Source organism: Dromaius novaehollandiae, chromosome 14, assembly GCF_036370855.1.
Source record: "Dromaius novaehollandiae isolate bDroNov1 chromosome 14, bDroNov1.hap1, whole genome shotgun sequence".
Classification (NCBI taxonomy): Eukaryota; Metazoa; Chordata; class Aves; order Casuariiformes; family Dromaiidae; genus Dromaius; species Dromaius novaehollandiae.
The window spans coordinates 10,175,772-10,193,732 of NC_088111.1; the positions used below are offsets into that span (position 1 = coordinate 10,175,772).

The following is a 17,961-nucleotide window of genomic DNA, read 5'->3' on the forward strand; positions in this document are numbered from 1 at the left end:
AATGATGACGAGGTTTCACACTACCCCAAATCCAGTTAACTGCAAGGCGCTGCAGAGAGGCAGTACTGTCCCTGCCTCCGAACGCTTGTTCTGCCGCCCCACCTGGTGCTGCAGCTCAGGATTTTGCAGCCAACGAGCAAATTGGTTCAGCTTGCTGATGGAGAACTAAACCACTGCATGTCCCGCTCCCCAAAACACACAACTGTTTTCCATTACATCAATTCATGGGCAGAAGCAGTACAAGCTCCCTTCATGACAGCCCTCAATTACACTGAATTAATTACAATGTAGAACTATACCATAGAAACGCATTACCTTGCACCTCTGGGGGCTAAGAGCTTGCATGAGGACAGCCACTTGGATTTAGCTGATCAACTGCAACTTGACTGCAATATCCTTTTCAAGATGACACTGTCACCAAAATATTTATTTTACTCCTGTGACAGCATGGATGTTTGAGAGTGCTAAGCCTAGGGACAAAAGGATTCTAGTTCACGTCCCTATTCTATCACAAACTTCCTGCACAATCCATAACCACTACTGGGACGTTCCTGCTACCAACCCTGGAGTCTTCATATTTCTGGCAAGGCAGTTTTTGATGACTATGGAATGGAGCGTTTGATTCAGTAAAGGCTATCTGTTTACAGGCTTTTGGTTTCGGTGCGCAGCATTCCTTTGCTGAAATTGTGAGGCAGCATTCCCCAGATTGAGTAACGCTCAAGGAACTTCTGACATCTTTGCCTCACCGTACGATAAAGGGTATTACCATCATCAGATGCAAAACAGCAGGTATATAAGAAAACACAAGGAAAGTTCAAATTAAAGCAGGTCTACTCTAAAAACAGAAAAGCCAAATATAAGTTTGCTACCCTGTGTGCTATTCACACACACAACTTACCGGAACGACTAATAATGTGGAAAAAAAATTACAGAGGAATTCCAGGAGGAATGAATCAGAAGGCCGCATCTTTCCATCTATATTGATCATCTTTGGCACTTCAGGAACAAGGCTCACTGCAGCTTTGAAAAAAGCATCAGCTACAAAATAAAATACAGTTGCTGTATTATCACTCCAATTTCTATGGCAGTCATGCCTGTGATCTAGTCATTGGTTAGAGTTCGTTTCAAATAGACCACAGGGAATGAACGTATACATAACTGCATTTATGACCTTGGCAAAATAGTTATTAAGAGATTTTTTGTAATTCTTTATTACGCCTCTCTCTAATCCTACAAAAACAACATTAGAACACCTATTTTTCAGTTGTTTAAGTTAATATCCACAACTAAAACAATAATATTTTCCCTTTACTCTAGAAGCTTTCCTATATGGTAACACAAAAACTTCTGATACGAACATTCTTTTGCACTTTTTTGGCTACTTCTCAAAATATCTAAGTATCTAAATCCCATTCGAGTTGTTTATACTTCAAAGCATCTTTTAGAATTAATACTACACTCATCTTTATTTTACAAGAACAGAGACCGAGGCTGACAAGTCAAAGAGAAAACAGCAAAAGAGATTATAGTAAAGAGAAAAAAAAATTCCTGGTGAAAGACAAGATGTGTTAGGTAGGGATGGAGATACCACTGACAGTATGCAGGGTCATTTCCAGGAGCACGACTTGCTCTGGAAATACTCATTTGAACACATGAGACTCCAAGCAAATTTGCTAAATATAGGACCAACTGATATCTAATTTAAGCTTATGAAGAATACCAATGAAACATGTGCTTTGGAAAAACTGTAATTCTTCTGACTCTTATTTCTTTTCAGCATATGAGCATTTGAGACCTGCTGAACTTTTCAGTGCTTAGAATGCACATTTCTTCACTCAAATCTCGTATTTCCTCTTATCTTGCAAATTTATTTCAAGGGGAAAGAAAGTTTTTTATTTATTTTAAACAATATATTAGTTTACACAGCCAGCCCAAAGGAAGGTAAGTAATCTTTCTTGGAGCTTTATTAAAGGAAGGCAAGCAGCAGCAGATGTTCATTCTAGCACAAGTAAATGAATTGCTATCACTCCCACAGTTGTCTCAATAGAAAAAAAAAATGTACATGCCCCACATCACCATATAATCAAAACATGTGACCAGACAAACGAAAAAATGTGTCCCAGAAAATAGTCTGCATAGCAGAGTATCCATGTCTGTGCAGAGAACATTCCTGCCTTCTGAAGTTATTTTGTAGCGGTGCAGCAACGATCTGTGCAGCAATTAACCTTCACGATGAAACAGAAGAGCTGCAGAATTCCTCATCTTAATTAACTACCTGCTTAATTAACTAGCCCCAAAAGACATCAGTCCTAGATATTCTCCTCAAAACATTTACCTTAACACAAAAACAAAACCTCTCCCCTTCGCTACAAATAACTGCAATTCAATCCGATTTACTCTTCTTAATCTCCTGACATTACTGCGAGTTAAGAGCCTCCTCCTGATCTTGGCTGAGCACCTTAAGAGACATGAGCTACCTCATTAGATCCATTAGGTACAGCGGGAAGCCCAGCTCCACTTCCAGGAACCGTTGTTGAGAGCGAGACTAGACGTGTCCACGCCATGGACGGCACCGTGGCTTCCCACCCTTCTGCAACAAGCTCCTCGGTGCTCCCACGCTTTCCTTCCCCCCCCCGCCGCACCCCCAGGGCCGCTGCCTCCCTGCCGTCCCCCAAATACCAGCTCGTCACCGCAGGGCAGCTGTGGGGCTCTTGCCCCCTTGCTTTCCATTCTTCTTCCTTGTCTCGTTCTCCCCGTCCCCCACAATCCAGGAAGGCAAAACAAAAAAGCAATAGGACGTAGAAGCAATCAGTCACATTTTCTATTTTAAAAAGAAGGACACTCTGCTTTACTTCTGGCACATGCAGCGTACTGGCAGTTGGGAAGACATTCCTTTTGTTACTAGCTTGGCCCACCTGCATCAACCACAAAACGGTTCTTACACTGGAGCACTAAAGGCACATTCACCCAGGGTATATATGCTCCATAAAAAGCAAAACCAAAGTAAATTCACATTAATGCAAAGGTTTTATTAGAGTTTTCAGAAAGCCAACATTCCCCAAAACACTATCACCCTATTTTTTTTGTAGAGAGGTGTTAGAGAATGCATCAAGTGTTCTCAGTTTGGAGAAAGGCTTCACTAAATAGGTAGTTACAGAAGTACTGACCATTTTCTTAAGACTGAAATAAGCATCAGTATTTAATTCTGAATCTCAATAATTATGAGGTTACGTAACTGTGCTTTCTCTGTATCTTTTAAAGTCAATTTATCAAGCTATTACTGCACAGATGCTTCAAGATAAAAGGATGCACTGGCCTTTCCTGGTTTTCAAAAGGTCTCTAATAAAGAGCCACCTTAAAACACCAAAAAGCCATAATGATGCATGTTCCTGATTTAACAAAAACAAAAAAAAATTCAAAAGGCTTTTTCTGGTGGAGGATGTCTTTTTCCTGTATTTGTCAAGAGTAGGATTCCGCTTCTGAAGAGAGCCGCTGTTAAGCTAGGTAGAGGGAGCGCAGCCTGCTTATTACAACAAATCATCATGATAAAGTCTTCCCAGACGCTGTTAATATCTTGTGCAGTGCACCGAACATGACATACTTCATGGTTCGCTAAATTTATCCTTTCACAGCAGCTCCTTCATTTTGGTTGACCACAATGCTATAAATCTTTCCCCCTGAGCATACATGCTGACCTTCAGGCTAGGAAAACCAACAGTCTCATCCAAGTCAGCACTTCTGATAATATTCTGCTATAGAAAAACAAGTGAAATCGGTGTGTAGATGTTTTCCTATGTCAGTATTCATGATGGTACATACATATATACATACATACACACACACTTACTTAGCTATACATATTTATACTTATCTATATATATGGGTACACAGATTTATAGAGACGTTTACACATATAAAAATTAAAGTTTGTATATAAAAATTTAATTTACAGTTGTATTCACAGCATCTATGATAGTTTATTTAGCCGTCCTAACATAAGACTTCAGGCAAGCAAAACACACGGAGAAACAAATCTGTTAGAGCTGAGAAAACAATTATGCTCCTGAAGTGGACCTCCAAAGGGCCAGAGGGAGTAAGAAGTCTGACATACCTACACAAACTATTTAGTCACATACAATTACACAAGGCTAAGTCCACCCAAAGAACAGAAACAGGGACCATCTGCAGTCTTCTGCATTCCAAATCACCTTTGTGTCCTACAACTGTCCTACAAAGAGCATATTCTAACACTTCATTAAATTTCCAACAGCTGTTGGACGCAGAAGCAAAGTCTTTGAAAACTTGTACTCTAATGCAAAAAGAAAAAAGGTAACCAAGTGTGCTTTTTATAAATTAACACATTACTCATTTGATGATCAAGCACTGCAAACATTTGGCACTGTTTCTCTTAACACTGATGAGGTAAGTGTGAGAGTTTTGCCACATCTATGAAACATGTTCTTCCCCTGAGCTATTGATCTACTGAATACTCTGAATCTTTAAATTCTCTAAACATCACTTCTAATCCAGAAGTTACAGACAATTATTTGGAGTAGCAAAAATGAAATAAGAAAATGAAAGAATTGCTACTGGGTGGACTGGAACATACTATGTCAATTCATACTCTGAATTACCTATAGATAGAAAGGCAATAATGTAAATCAATAATTTTAGGAAGTGCTTGACTATAAATCTGGTTATTAACAAGGCCTTGCTAATTCCAGACAGCTTTAAGTGGAAGGGAAAAACTAAATCAAAACAGAAATCCTACAGTATGACCAAGAACACCGGATTCAAGATTTTTCATTCTTAAACTGTAGTCAGCAGTAACGACAAAATTCAGCCTACCTCACTAAACTCCATGTAATCTCTAAAGACTTTAAGGTGAACTACAGTCAGCAGTCTTTAAAGAGAGCTCCAGTAATGACACTGGAAACTGAAATAAAAACCACAGTTTCTCCCCAACATGTGACAGAAACCATAAAAAAAAATTTCAAACAAGCAGACACAAAAAAATGATGTATCACTTAAGAGTCAATACAGTTTTTGCAGAGAAAAACCATTTCCCAGAAATCTATCAAGTTTTCCAAAGAACCAGTGAGTTTGTAATTAAAAGGGATCCAGGTGATACGAATACTTTTTTAAAAAAGCTTTAAAAATTAAAAAAGAAGCTTTTAATGTCCCTCATACAAAAGGCTCTTAAAGAACTGAGCTGACTAAAGATAAGGAAAGCCTCTTGAGGATTCCTAACCTATTAAAAGATGGGGGAGAAGAGAACAGTGAAACTAAAAAGACAGTCTTCACAGTGAAATGAAGCTACTACTAGGTTCCTTAAGGATTTGTGGAAAGATACATATTCTTAAAATGACTGCGGCAGAACAGTGAATAGGGAGGTGACAAGGTTTGCAGAGTATTCTGGAAACTGCCTGCAAAGACTGGCAAAAGGACCTCCTAATTCTGAGCAATAAAGCAGCAGATGAAATCTAATATTAGTAAGGCATGTGGGGAAAGAAAGAACCCTTACTATAACCAGAGACACACAAGTTCTAAATAAGCTATTTACACTCATGAAAGATCTTGCAGTCATTATGGATGGTTTCCTGAAAACTGCATCCTCAACAGCTGTCAGAAAGGCAAGCAATGTTAGGAATCACTAGGACAGTAATGGAAAAATAAAGTGTCACCGTATCATTTATATAGCAGTTGTGCATTTATATCTTGAACACAGTCCTAGACTTATCTTTAAAAGACTGAAAAAGATTAAAGAAAGGTGTTACAGCATGGACTGTTTCTGTATTAGATAAGACTAAGTTGAATCAAATTTGTCAGGAATTTACCAGCTCCAACATCTCTTAAGTGGCATGAAGAAAATGCACTGAGAACTGAATTCTTCCACAGTATCACCAGCAGATCAGCTGCATCCACTGAAACACTCAAATAGCATTTAAAAGCAATACAAAAAAATCCCACAAGGTCGATTTCCAAGCAGCACGTAACTGTGGAACTTGCTGTCATGTGATGTTACAAAGGCCAAAAGCAAAAACTGGTTAAAAAATTAAATTCCTAAAAGATTGGTCCATCTGTCCTGTTAAATATAATGGCCCCCATGCAACCTTTACTGAAGGATATATTTAGACCACCGGTAGCTGAAAGCTAGGAGACATCATTCTGTACTTACCGTTTCTTACATGTTTCCTTAGTACACGCTACCAGATACACTCAAAAACAAGACATTGGGCTAGATGGACTTTTGATCCAACTTAGCCTACATAAGAACAGACAAACTGATGAAATGCTGGTTTGAAAAGCTTACAAAGACAGAGGTGTCATCTCTCTCAAGTCATATGAAAAATTCATTGGCTGGGACTAAGAGAAGAATGAGAAAAAACCCAATGAATGCGAACTAAGAAGTCCCCAAATTTAGTATTAATTGAAAAACACTCTTCAGGGCCTTATTTCTCTAAATTCCACATCTCATCATCTCTGTTTATATTCCTCACATCTGTAAGTATTTTTGGATTAGAAAGGAATCTTTATTAATAAAAATGGTATCTAATACTACCAAGAAAATACACTAAAACAATACGATGTAAAAAAAAACATTACTTAAAATACTCCAAACCATACATTGTCCAAAGTGTGACTGTAGCCTGGCACATTTATAGGACATTCAAGGAAAAGCAACTTTCTCTGAGGGAGAAAGAAAGATATTGATTTTGCAATCTACTAGGGAAAACGCATTTCAGCTACATTTAAAGAGCAGAACAGTAAGTATTTCAAAGTATATTAAGCACTGTATGCTTCAGAATTAAAATCTGTATTTGTTAAAGTAAAGATCTGTGTTGGCTGATTTGGGGGACAAAGACTTTTTGTTTTTTTAATTTTGACAATATCTTGGTGAAATTAGTCACACACAATCAGCTGAATTACATTATTCACTCAGCATGTCATTTCTGAAGCAAGACAAAGATTTTCACAGCCTTAAAGATAAAAATGTCACTCAACCTACATTACCGGAAAGTTGTTTCATCTCCACCCCCCTGCTGAATGCAGTGACCAACAATTGAAATCACGCTGTCTGTCCTCTGACAGGCAAAGCAGCATTTCCACAGGAAGGAAAAATGTGAAATTAAAATATTACTTGTTTCAGAATCCAGAAGAGGACACAATGGAGCATGCATTTCATCTAAATTTAGTCCAAGCACTCCCTATGACAGAAAGCGTGGCTGATGACAATTTATTATTCTGTGTCGGCAGCACTGCCTCTGTACCGCAGCGTTTAGTGATTCAGCTGGGGGAAAAGCACATGCAATCTCTGTAAAATCCCATATCCTACCTCCTGAGGTGGGCTTTTAACAGGCTCTCCAGAAATACGAGCTATGCATTCAGGACAAAATCACCTAAAATGTTCAAAGCTTAATTAAGGATTCGTTTTATTTAAAGCACCACTTGGGAGACAGAGGCAAAGAAGAGACAGTAGTCGTGTCTATCCAGGTATGCTGTTCAAGCAGTATTAGACATCTGTTTGGACGAAGACCTGCCATACTAGCTTGGAACGCCTTCTCCCCATTCTCCTTCAGCAAACACCAATTTATTCATTTATTTTTATTTCGGACTTTGGGAAGGGAATCTGGTCAAACCTCAGATTTCTTTTTCCTTTTGGCCAACTTTTTTCTATCTGTCTGTTATTTTCTAATGGCCAATACAAGATTCTGCAACCAAAAGGCCTCCAAACAAAGTTTAATACAATCCAGGTACATGTTTGAAAGCTAATGCTGTTTCCTTACTCCTGCTGTATAGTTTTTTCAAGCATCTGTTCTAGATACCACTGCAGGGAACAGCAGGAAAGAAACAGAGCCACTTTTGGAAGGTTCAGTGAAGAGGTAGAGTTTTTTTTTTTTTTAATCTTTTTAGAAAGAAGGTATTATCGGAGCTTCCAGAAAGAAAAACAACTTTTGCTGATGCTGGACCTCGGAAGCTGCCACAGGATCAACATCTTTTGCAGCAATTCATCCCAATATTTCTACCTATCAGTAGTGTGATAACACTAAATTTTCAGCTTGAACAGCTTACAGACTGCAGGGCTTTTTGAGACATTTTCATGTGCACTCCATGTGCAGAAATATTACATACTAAATCTGCACAACAGTGACTGCTCTCCAATATTTGTGCAGCTAAGGAAGTAGTTTTCAAAACATTTTTTATGGCAGTAATGACAACTTAAAACAGCCCCCTCCTCCCTCTAGTTGCAGTATCACAAAACTGTATCGGGAAACCAATCCAAAATAAAAACAGGTTTTTTTTTGGAGTAGATTATTTCTAATCTCAACTCACTCTGGTTCACTGTGCAGCTGTACTGGCACAACTGAGAGGCAACCTGAGATGCACACTGAAAAATCATGCCTGTCAAATTACAGGCTGAATTTCAGAACATGCTGGGTTTAAAAAAAGTCTGTAAATGGTTGTTAGGCCTTAATCTCCAAACCATGCAACGAGTTGAATCATTTCAGATTCTTCACTATCCTGTATCAAAAATCTGAACGCTAACAGGTGCTTACTAAATCAGTTTATTAACATGCCATTTACATGAGCCTACAAATTCGTGTTTCTGACTCAATTTCATTGTATTAAAGAACATCTATTCCAAGATAAATAGCAATTCCAATCCTGAAGTATTTTGACCAGTAACCCTCAAGGCACAAGGCAAATGGAAATGGCGTTCAACAGGGCGCCCCATAGATGCTTTAATCAGCGATGTGGCAAATCCCAGCAGGCAGGGCTCTAATTTCATAGCTGAAAACGGAACAATTTGACACGAGCACCGACAGACTACTACTGCTGCTCCTTGGCATTGAGAGAGGGGCAAAATGCAAACTCAGCTGTAAGCAGACTAGCTATGGCTCTCTAGTTCTTGGTAGTCTGTCGGTGCGATCTTCAGCTCAGCAAACTATTTGCTGTTATGACCCGGACCTCCTCTTTAAAACAGAACAATCTTTTCAGTTCCTCTAAATCTACCCCAGTCGGTAATTTTACTTCTTTTCCAAGTTAGATACATTGACAACTTAGAGACAACATCCTATTACCAACAAAAATCCTGTAAAATTCAATTTAGTTAAATATTTAAATGAAAACTCATCGCACAAATAGCTAAACTCCCTACAGGAGCTAAATAATAAAAAAGAATTAAACCATTAAAAACAACAGCTGGAGTATTTAAAGAGGTGTCGCATGCACACACACGTGCCCCACTACTGACTGAGCTATCAGATCAGGTACATTACCTTTCAATTCTACTCCTCTTCCCAATTTTAAACTGATTAAGCTAACCCCAATCAGCATGAAATAAAGGTTACACACAAGGCAAGACTTCACTTCCTAGCCAAATGATATCATTAATTGCACACTGAAAATTGCACTTCATGCTGCATTGGTTTTAGTGGATCAGCAACTATTTGGCATCATTTAACTGACTGGATTTAAGTATGCTGTTATGAATGTATCAGTACTTCTCATTATACACTTGAAATGCATTCACTTGCTCTTGAGATACAGACTAGGCTGTGTTAAAAGTAACTATTAGTTACCTTCAGGGACACATTATCTCACTACAGGAAACCACAACACAGGAGGATCATTCACAGAGTTCATTAGGAGTGGTGTCACTGTTGCACAACCCCTCAGCACATGCTAAATTACTCATGCAAATGACATGCAAATACAATTGTGTCCAAAATAATAAGTTTTTCTAAGGGGGGGGGGGGGAATGTATAAGAATAAAACCTTGATAAAGCGAGTTACAGAACAACAAAAATATTCCAGTGTTTTGCAGATGAAGAAGGAAAGAGGATAGGCTTCATTTCAACAAAAGCTGAGACAGACAAATATTTGTCTCCATAGCTTGTAGGTCTAAACTTCAGGGGAGAGTGGTTAATAAATATGCATTTTAGAGACTGAGTTCATAATATTTTGCACACACCTGCTACCTGAAAAGATTTCGGGATGGGGATGCCTATCAGTTGTTCAGCGAGTGCACTGTGTTCATATGCCAAACCACCGCCGGGCACTTTGTAAAGTCTCACACTGAAAACGTGAACAATTGCTGGGGCCCAGAGTCTTAGTAGGGGAATCACATAAATAGTGGAGAAGCAGTTTAGAAAAGTTATTAAATCATAACTTTGGTCCCAAAAAGCACAGGGCACAGTCCCCAAAGGCTGAATATTAAAGAGATACTGCTCTGAACTGGTTTCCAACAAAAGATGCACTGCAATACAGCAACGATAACAAAAACTGATAGAAAGCATAAGGTAAACTGATCAATTAGCCTAACAGGAAAAAAAAGTCAATTTTTTGGTTAACTCTACAAAGAAACTGCTTAATACTACACAACAACTGATTTTGCAGATCTTTTACTTGGACACAACAGCCAGCTTTACTCTAAATCCCTCTGCTGTATTTATTATATGTGCAGCACCAGGTTCAAAACAAAGAAATGTAACAGTCATCTTGTACTAAAAAGTCTTCATCAGCATCCTAAGGCAGCTTGTTTGGGCAGCTGGAACATATTGGTGAACGCAGAGCTTGGACATCACCACAAACTGGAAAAAAGAACCCAAGTAAGCGAATGAAAAGATACATTCGCCTTTCACTCACACAAAATCACAGAAGTCAGACGAGGTGACGCACTCCAGCCCCGACTCCAGGTCCACAAGGACTGGCTCCCTGCGGTGTATTTTGAAAGACTATCACCAAGGTTTCTGCTGGGAGAATTCATCAAATTCCAATGCATCTCACCTCTCAAAGATCCTTCTTTTCCAATATTCTGTGCATATCTCATTTCTGGCAAGTTAAACTCACTCGAGTTGTTATCTCTCTACCTCCTGCAGGCAAGGCCTTTCCCAAGGTCTAACCTATGATTAATTTGGCAGAGCACACACACCAAAAAAAAAAAAAAAAAAAAAAAAAAAAAAAAAAAGAGAAAAAACCCAGCTACAATTGCAACTTTACTGTGTCAATACTTTCCTGTGGCAAACAAGAACTTTTTGTGACCTGAAGCAACCAAAGCTTAGCTACTGAGACTTAAACACACTTGGTCTATGCTTCATTTCTGCAGAGGAATGCATGACAGAACTTCCCTTCAATAATCATAAACATTCAGACATGGTGGAACCTCAGAACACTGTAAGGCAAGATAAGCATGAGCCTACTGCTAGGCGAGCCGTCAAACATTGGCTGTAAAAGAAAGAGCTTGATACGGAGCATAAGCAGGAAAAATGCAAGTTCTAAAGCTCAAAATTGCCTGCACACCCTGTCAAATTCAGGTGGTTCAAAATCAGACCAACTGTAATTTGTTTAAAAACAAAAAAACCAAAAAAAACACACACGTATCTACAGATGGATAGATTTTTTCACGCATACAATTCACCCCGAATTTTAAATACCCATTGCAGGACTCTTAATAACAATAAAACACAATGGCAGTAAAAGCAGAACGCACATAGCACAGTAGGATGTAGTGATCATAGGTTAAAATCACCAAAACAAAAACATTTTTAATCTTCTTGTGAAGAAGCACAAAGTTAAAACAAAGAATTTATATCCAAAACAAAAGATGTTGCACAGTAATCCAATTTATTACTTTCACTGCAGCAATGGAAAAATATAAAGGAAAAGCAATTTACCTTTGGAAGGCAGGCATTCAAAGTCAGTATTAGAATACAAAACAAAGTAGAGGACAACACTTTAAAAAGGAAAAAGATAGATACTATTGACAACTAAAGGTATGAGAAGACTTTTAGAACAGGTAACTGTCTTCCAGTTAGAATATGAATAGGAACAAGATCATATCAAGTTATGATACAGACTTAATGCTCATACTGTTGCCAGAGTCGCTCCAAATCTTTTCCCCCCACACCACCATTTGTCAGAATTTCCATTTACTTGTGACTGAGCTAACTGAGCTAAAAACAGCACTCAGGCACTGTTTCTATCAGTCACTCAGATTAAACAAGAAAATATTTTTCATTCTTCATAATACCTGATATTACTCCATCCATTACTCTTTGATACAGTGGCATGTTTTTCTTATCTGAGAGTTTATCACTCATATGCTCTGACAGGCCAAAAACACCAGAAACTTGCTAAGTTTTAATTCTGTCCAGTTCTTTGAAAAACTTCGTCAGCTGGTGCACTATTATACAGATGAACTAGTTTCTTCATCCACAGTCAATATAAGCATATTATTTGTGATTAGAGTGCTTAGATAATTCCGCAGGAGAAAAATAGTCTATGGTTTCTGTAATTTCAAAGTTATTTAACTTAGGACAACCTACCTCAAAGTCATGACTATGGCAAATGGAGTCAGTTGCTCCTGGTTATTTACCCCACAAGATTAGTGTTAGACTTGAAGAGTTGCTTTAACATGACAAGTTTTCATTGTAATGGCGCTTGAAACAGGGCTATATTTTAATTACATTGTAAATACTCTTACACATTTCAAAGATGCTACAATCCACAGTTGGAAATATTTTGAAATAGAAGAACCTGTGTGCAAACAACAATCCTGCCTTACCTTGTGAAAGGCACTGGTTTGCCAGAGCAACCTGTCCCGAGTGTAGATACAGATTAAGACGTGCAAAGATACTGCTCAGAGATGGAATTGTAATGAAGCAGAAGGCAACACAAGCCTAAAGCAAGTAAGAAAAGAAATTGAAAAAATTCTTAACTCTGAGTTACAGTGATTTGTTACTGTTGTTATAAACAATTAAGAATCAAAATCTGTTAACCAGTTTAGGAAAAGATTTTCAATAAAAAGCAAATGTTATATGAAGTCCAAATTCAGACACTATTATTCCATTATTATTACTAATATCTATAGTTAATAATATTTATTATTAATAATATATCAGCTCAAAACTTCTTCTGTCACACTGTAGCTGAAAGCGTTCCTCTTCCTCAGGTGACCAACTTGCAGCCCAGGGCCAAGACCCAACCAGAAAAGCAGACCACCAGCCTTCAGGGTCAGTCTAGCTGTCAAACTGGCCAAGGCAGGGACCTTATGGAGGAAGGAGATCAAGTACAGCATGCTACAGAGACAGACCTACTGAAGTAGCCCAAACACCCAGATGGAATGAGCAGCCCCCAGGCATATAGAAGTTGGCCACTATTACCCTAGATCTTCTCTGTCCAGGAAGTCATAGCCAGGTGCCATGAACAAGAGCCTATTCACCAATGGTAGCATATGCAAACTCGTCTTACTACACATGAAGACATAGACATCTTAGTTACTATGCTTCAGGTGAGAAGAGGGGAATAAAACTTGAACATCTTTTGCACAGTTCAAAGCTCATTTGACCATACCCGTATGGACTTACATGCACTAAAGCCAAACAGTTCATCTGAGCTTCAAATACCGATTTCAGCATATCAGCACTGATATTGTGAGACAAAAGACTAACATCACTATTTTCCCCATCTCCCATCCTCTATTTAGTTGAATTGGGTATAATATTTAATTTAAAACATTATTTGAAAAAGTTAAGATTCCTAGAATACACACAAACACCTTTCTAATGAATCGTCCTCTGGAGAGGGAGTTAGTCTTTCTTACACAACACTCCCATGAGATGCTTTGGGAGTTTTTTTCTTAACTGGGAGCAGTTGGCTTTAGTGAGTAAGGATCAGTGTTAACAAGAAAAATGAGATAAACAACATCAAAAAATACATTTGGAGAATTTCTGGAGAAACTATAAGCTTAGGTGGTAATAGATTGCATTAGCTGTTCAGAAGGCAGGCTCAGAGTCTATTACTCACACCTACCCTGACAAAGGCAGCAGTTTTTCTGGAATGATTTCCTTTCATCACCTTTCTTGTTTCCATCGCCAGCTGGTTCACAGACTACACAAAAAACAGAGTAAACCATGAAGAAAAATGAGCAGATTTACTAGATCAGTTGCAATTAACAACCTGAATGTTTTATTATATGCATTTAGATAACAAAAACAGCCGAAAGAGACCCAGATACTATGTGCCCTCACCATACTATTTGGTTTTTATTCTGTCTCCACTTACAGGATCTTAGTGATTGATTCATTCAAGGCTTTAGCTGAATCCTTGCTTCTTAGCCATAGCACTGTCACGTCCACCTTCTTGCTGCAGTATCATGATTTCCAGCTAACCCACCTACATCCACCTACCCGCAACCGCCATCGCCAAGTATTTAAAAGAAAATGATGTTGCAAAGGAATCATAATACAACTAGCTTTCTTTGTTGCATGACACCAGGCATTTCTGTCATGCAAGAACTTGAGACTTTGGGGTGGTAAAATGAGAGATGAGACCAAAGCCTACTTTTAAAATACCTAACAAAATGGCTTCAAACTTGCTCTGATACAGACCGATAAACTGGGCAGGGGTGGGAGAACCGCCAGCACATCTCCTCTTATTAAGATAACACAGATAACTGTGGCTTACATGAATCAACTGGACAAGAACAGGCTCCAGATTGCAAAACATTGACCTGGCTTCAACATAGAAACTCAGCTGTTGTTCAAAGTCACGGCCAAACGAAACCTACGGCAGACACAAAAAGTCTTGTTTTACCACTGCAGGCAGTTAACTTCAGGAAATATAAAAAAGCATCCAGATAAAACACAGATATTCAAAAGTCAAAGTCAGAAAGTCAAAATATGTTGGTAAGAAAAGACACCACCCCCCCAAAAAATAACACCTGGAGAATCTCTGTCCTTTTAACTGTCTGCTTTCCAATCTTTAGCCTTCAGGAGAACCTGGAAGATTTTTATTTTGTTGGGGGGTTGTCCAAACAGCACATGATTTTCTATTTTACAGATCACATGTTTATCAAGAAAACAAAATTTAACTCCTGGACTTGTGAAAAGTGCTTTCATAACTAGCAGAACTCCTGACACTTCAGAGTAGGGATAAAGGCTTGATATAGTTTGTACTTGTAAAACAAACAAACAAACAAACCTGTATTCAGATTCCTGTGGTTTCTGATTGGTTAAAATAAGATTTGAAATTTCCTAAATAGACATACCATTAACAAAACCAGGTTTTTGCTTGAGTTTAGTAAATAAAGATGCTTATATATAGTACGGCAAAATCTTGCAACTTTGCATTCTGGCAGAAAAGAGGAGGAGAAAGTAAAAAAACAACCTTTTTGTGAGAACACCCTATTTCTAACCCTCCAAAATTTAAAGCCAAGTGCTGTCAGCTGGAGTGTCTCAGCTGTCAATCAAAAGCATAGCACAAGAAACAGTCTCCAGGCAGTCTACATTTATGTATTCAAGTGGAATTCTTTTCTAATAAAACCAAAGGTCACTTTATTTCTTATTTCTGAAGTCACAGCCGAAATAAATTTTTACTGAATTAAAATGAAAGTTACATTTAAGCCACGCAGTGAAAGATCCAAGGAACTGCACCAGAAAACAAAGGATTACTTTTCATATTATAGAGACAACTGCCTTTGCCATTCTCGTATTTGTGCAACTAATTGCTGATTCTTTGAGTCCTAGTCTCAAGAAAACTTCTCTAAAAATGTAAGGATTTCCACAAAAAGGCTGGCTGTAAGGGTGATTCTCTAACTGCTTTTCCCTCCACATCTTAATGGGTGCTGGTTTAAAAATCTTAAGTAGTCGTTTTGCTGCTACATTTTTGTTTTGTTTTGTTTTTCAAAACTGAGACTACAAACACTCATCAAATGTTATTCAATGTGTGAAAACCTCCTGAAGGAAATTATACACTATTGTATTGCATACATTGCTTAATAAAGCAAAATTACAGTAAAAAAAATCAATTTAAATAGCTAAATATTATAGCTGAAGAGAAAACAACAACCTAGAGATAAATTCATAGCATTGCAACAAAGAACAAAGATGATGACAAGTAGAGACAAAGCCTGTCAGCTATGACTACCTGAATAAAGAGCCAAGCACTGAAAGTATCCAGTTAGAGAAGAAAAAAGCTTGAGAGCATCTCCTAAAACAACCCGACATCTCAAAAACAAAGGACAAGAACAAAAGATTTTATTGGGATAAAATGGAGGGAAAGGCTAAAAATTAATTTCAAAACAAAGCAACTCAATTTTTTGTGGGACTATTAATTTAACAATACAAATCTTATTTTGTGGTTTTTAAAGTTGGTACTGGTCCCATTAGGGATGGGTAGTGGAATTTCATTCACGTAAGTCTGAACAGTTGCTCTTTCTGATGCTGTAACAGGCATGACTTTAATTACTGTTCAACTTTCAAATACGTAACATGTTTTACATGAGATCTTAAAAAAAGAAAATATGCTTAAATAAACAATATGTACACTTTAACACACTGCACCATATCAGTTTCAACACTTGTATGCCATCTTCTTTTAACACTTACATTCTTATTTCACTAAAATATATTTGCTGGGATTTTCAACATACCTAAGCAAGTCAGACGCGCAGTCTCCGATTCAGGCACCTGTTTCTCATGGGGATCATATGAAAAGCCCAGCTAGAAGGTACACCCAACAGTCACATACAAGTGTCACTCACCATTTTTATGAATCCGTTTATCAGTGCTGCTAACATTCTTTTCTCATCCTCAAGTGTTAGTGCACTATAACAGAAAATTTATATGGTAAATTAAATTTTAGAACACTGCCTATTTTCATTACTTTTTTGGCTTTAAAAGTTCAAATGATACATTAAGCTCTAATCTTAGTTATAAAGAAGACAGCAATTTTAACATGAATATCACCAAGTCAACCACGCGCAAGTAAATTCTGAATTTTTAAAAATTAAAAAACTGCTAAAAGTATCTCTTTAGCTTTTATAGAAAATCAGATTTGGCATGGGAGGAAGGAAGCTAAGCTAATGTTCTTAATGGTACCTAGGAAGCAAATGGCTTCAGTCTTGTGTTACAACATGAGAACCTGTAGGAACTGATGATAAACTACAGAAATAAACCCATTTTTAGGAGAAAAATCATCATATTTCAGAGAAAAGGGTTTTTTTAAAGAATTTTAAAGAGTAACTATGATAGTTAATATATTTGTTTTAGAAACAACATCAATTTTTTTAAAAATGACTAACCCAGCTATATCATTCAAAAACTGGCCTTAGCATCACCTTGTTATGATGCTGGCTTTTTAATATTTTAGTAAGAAAGTAATATGTGAAAAAGTTTCTTTTCAAGATTACTACAGATACATATTCTATAGAAACAGTCCATATCTGATTTGAAACAAATTTACATCACATGAAAATCCAATAAGACAAATCTGTTTCACTGAAAATGGATAAACAAAAAGTTAAATTACAGTTAACTAATCCAATTTAATCCTTTTACTATTATGTACTTGGCTCCAGGTTTGACCTCTAGTGCATCAGTTACCATTTTCCTAGCTCAGACACCAGATGGGAACAGAACAATAGTTTTATTATATAAATTCAGTAAAGGAGGAAAGAAAATCTCAGCATGATTAGCTCATTAGTGCACTGCCAATTAAATGAGTCAACTGATGGGCTCCGGGAGGCTCAGAAGACTTGTAATAGGATCTCTTGGTCAATTATAGGTTTCCAGTCCAATTCTGAATCAGACTGCTACCAGCCTAAAGGCTGCTACCCTCCAACTGCTGTCACAGGGGTCAGCGAGCCCTATACAATTGACCAAGACTTTCCTGAACCAGGATGTGAAAAAGAGATGCAGGAGTTACTTTAAAGTAGTTACAATTTCTGACAATTTGCTAATAAAAGATGATAGAGCAGGATCAAGCAAGTGATATAAACAATCCTGTCTCAGCTAAAAAGAACTGATAGTTTTAGGGATTTTAAGGCTCTTGGCGAGGGGAAAGGCGAGGGGAAAGGCGAGGGGAAAGGCGAGGGGAAAGGCGTAGGCAGCAGATTCCCCTACTCAAGTTCCTAGAGATCTTCAACGTATCCTTTTAAAATTACACACTCCTTGACAG

At 37.8% G+C, this 17,961-nt stretch overlaps 1 protein-coding gene across 1 annotated transcript in view; it reads right to left on the minus strand.

Annotated features, from left to right (window-relative positions):
• The window catches only part of VPS35L (VPS35 endosomal protein sorting factor like), a 62,148-nt gene that overhangs the window by 11,798 nt on the left and 32,389 nt on the right, over positions 1 to 17,961 (minus strand). Inside the window, exons 23-27 of the mRNA XM_064520309.1 lie at positions 16,547 to 16,610; positions 14,470 to 14,568; positions 13,816 to 13,893; positions 12,569 to 12,683; positions 899 to 1,038 (exon numbers count right to left, since the gene is read on the minus strand). Coding sequence (XP_064376379.1) covers positions 899 to 1,038; positions 12,569 to 12,683; positions 13,816 to 13,893; positions 14,470 to 14,568; positions 16,547 to 16,610 — 496 coding nt within the window. The remainder of the gene's footprint in view (positions 1 to 898; positions 1,039 to 12,568; positions 12,684 to 13,815; positions 13,894 to 14,469; positions 14,569 to 16,546; positions 16,611 to 17,961) is intronic.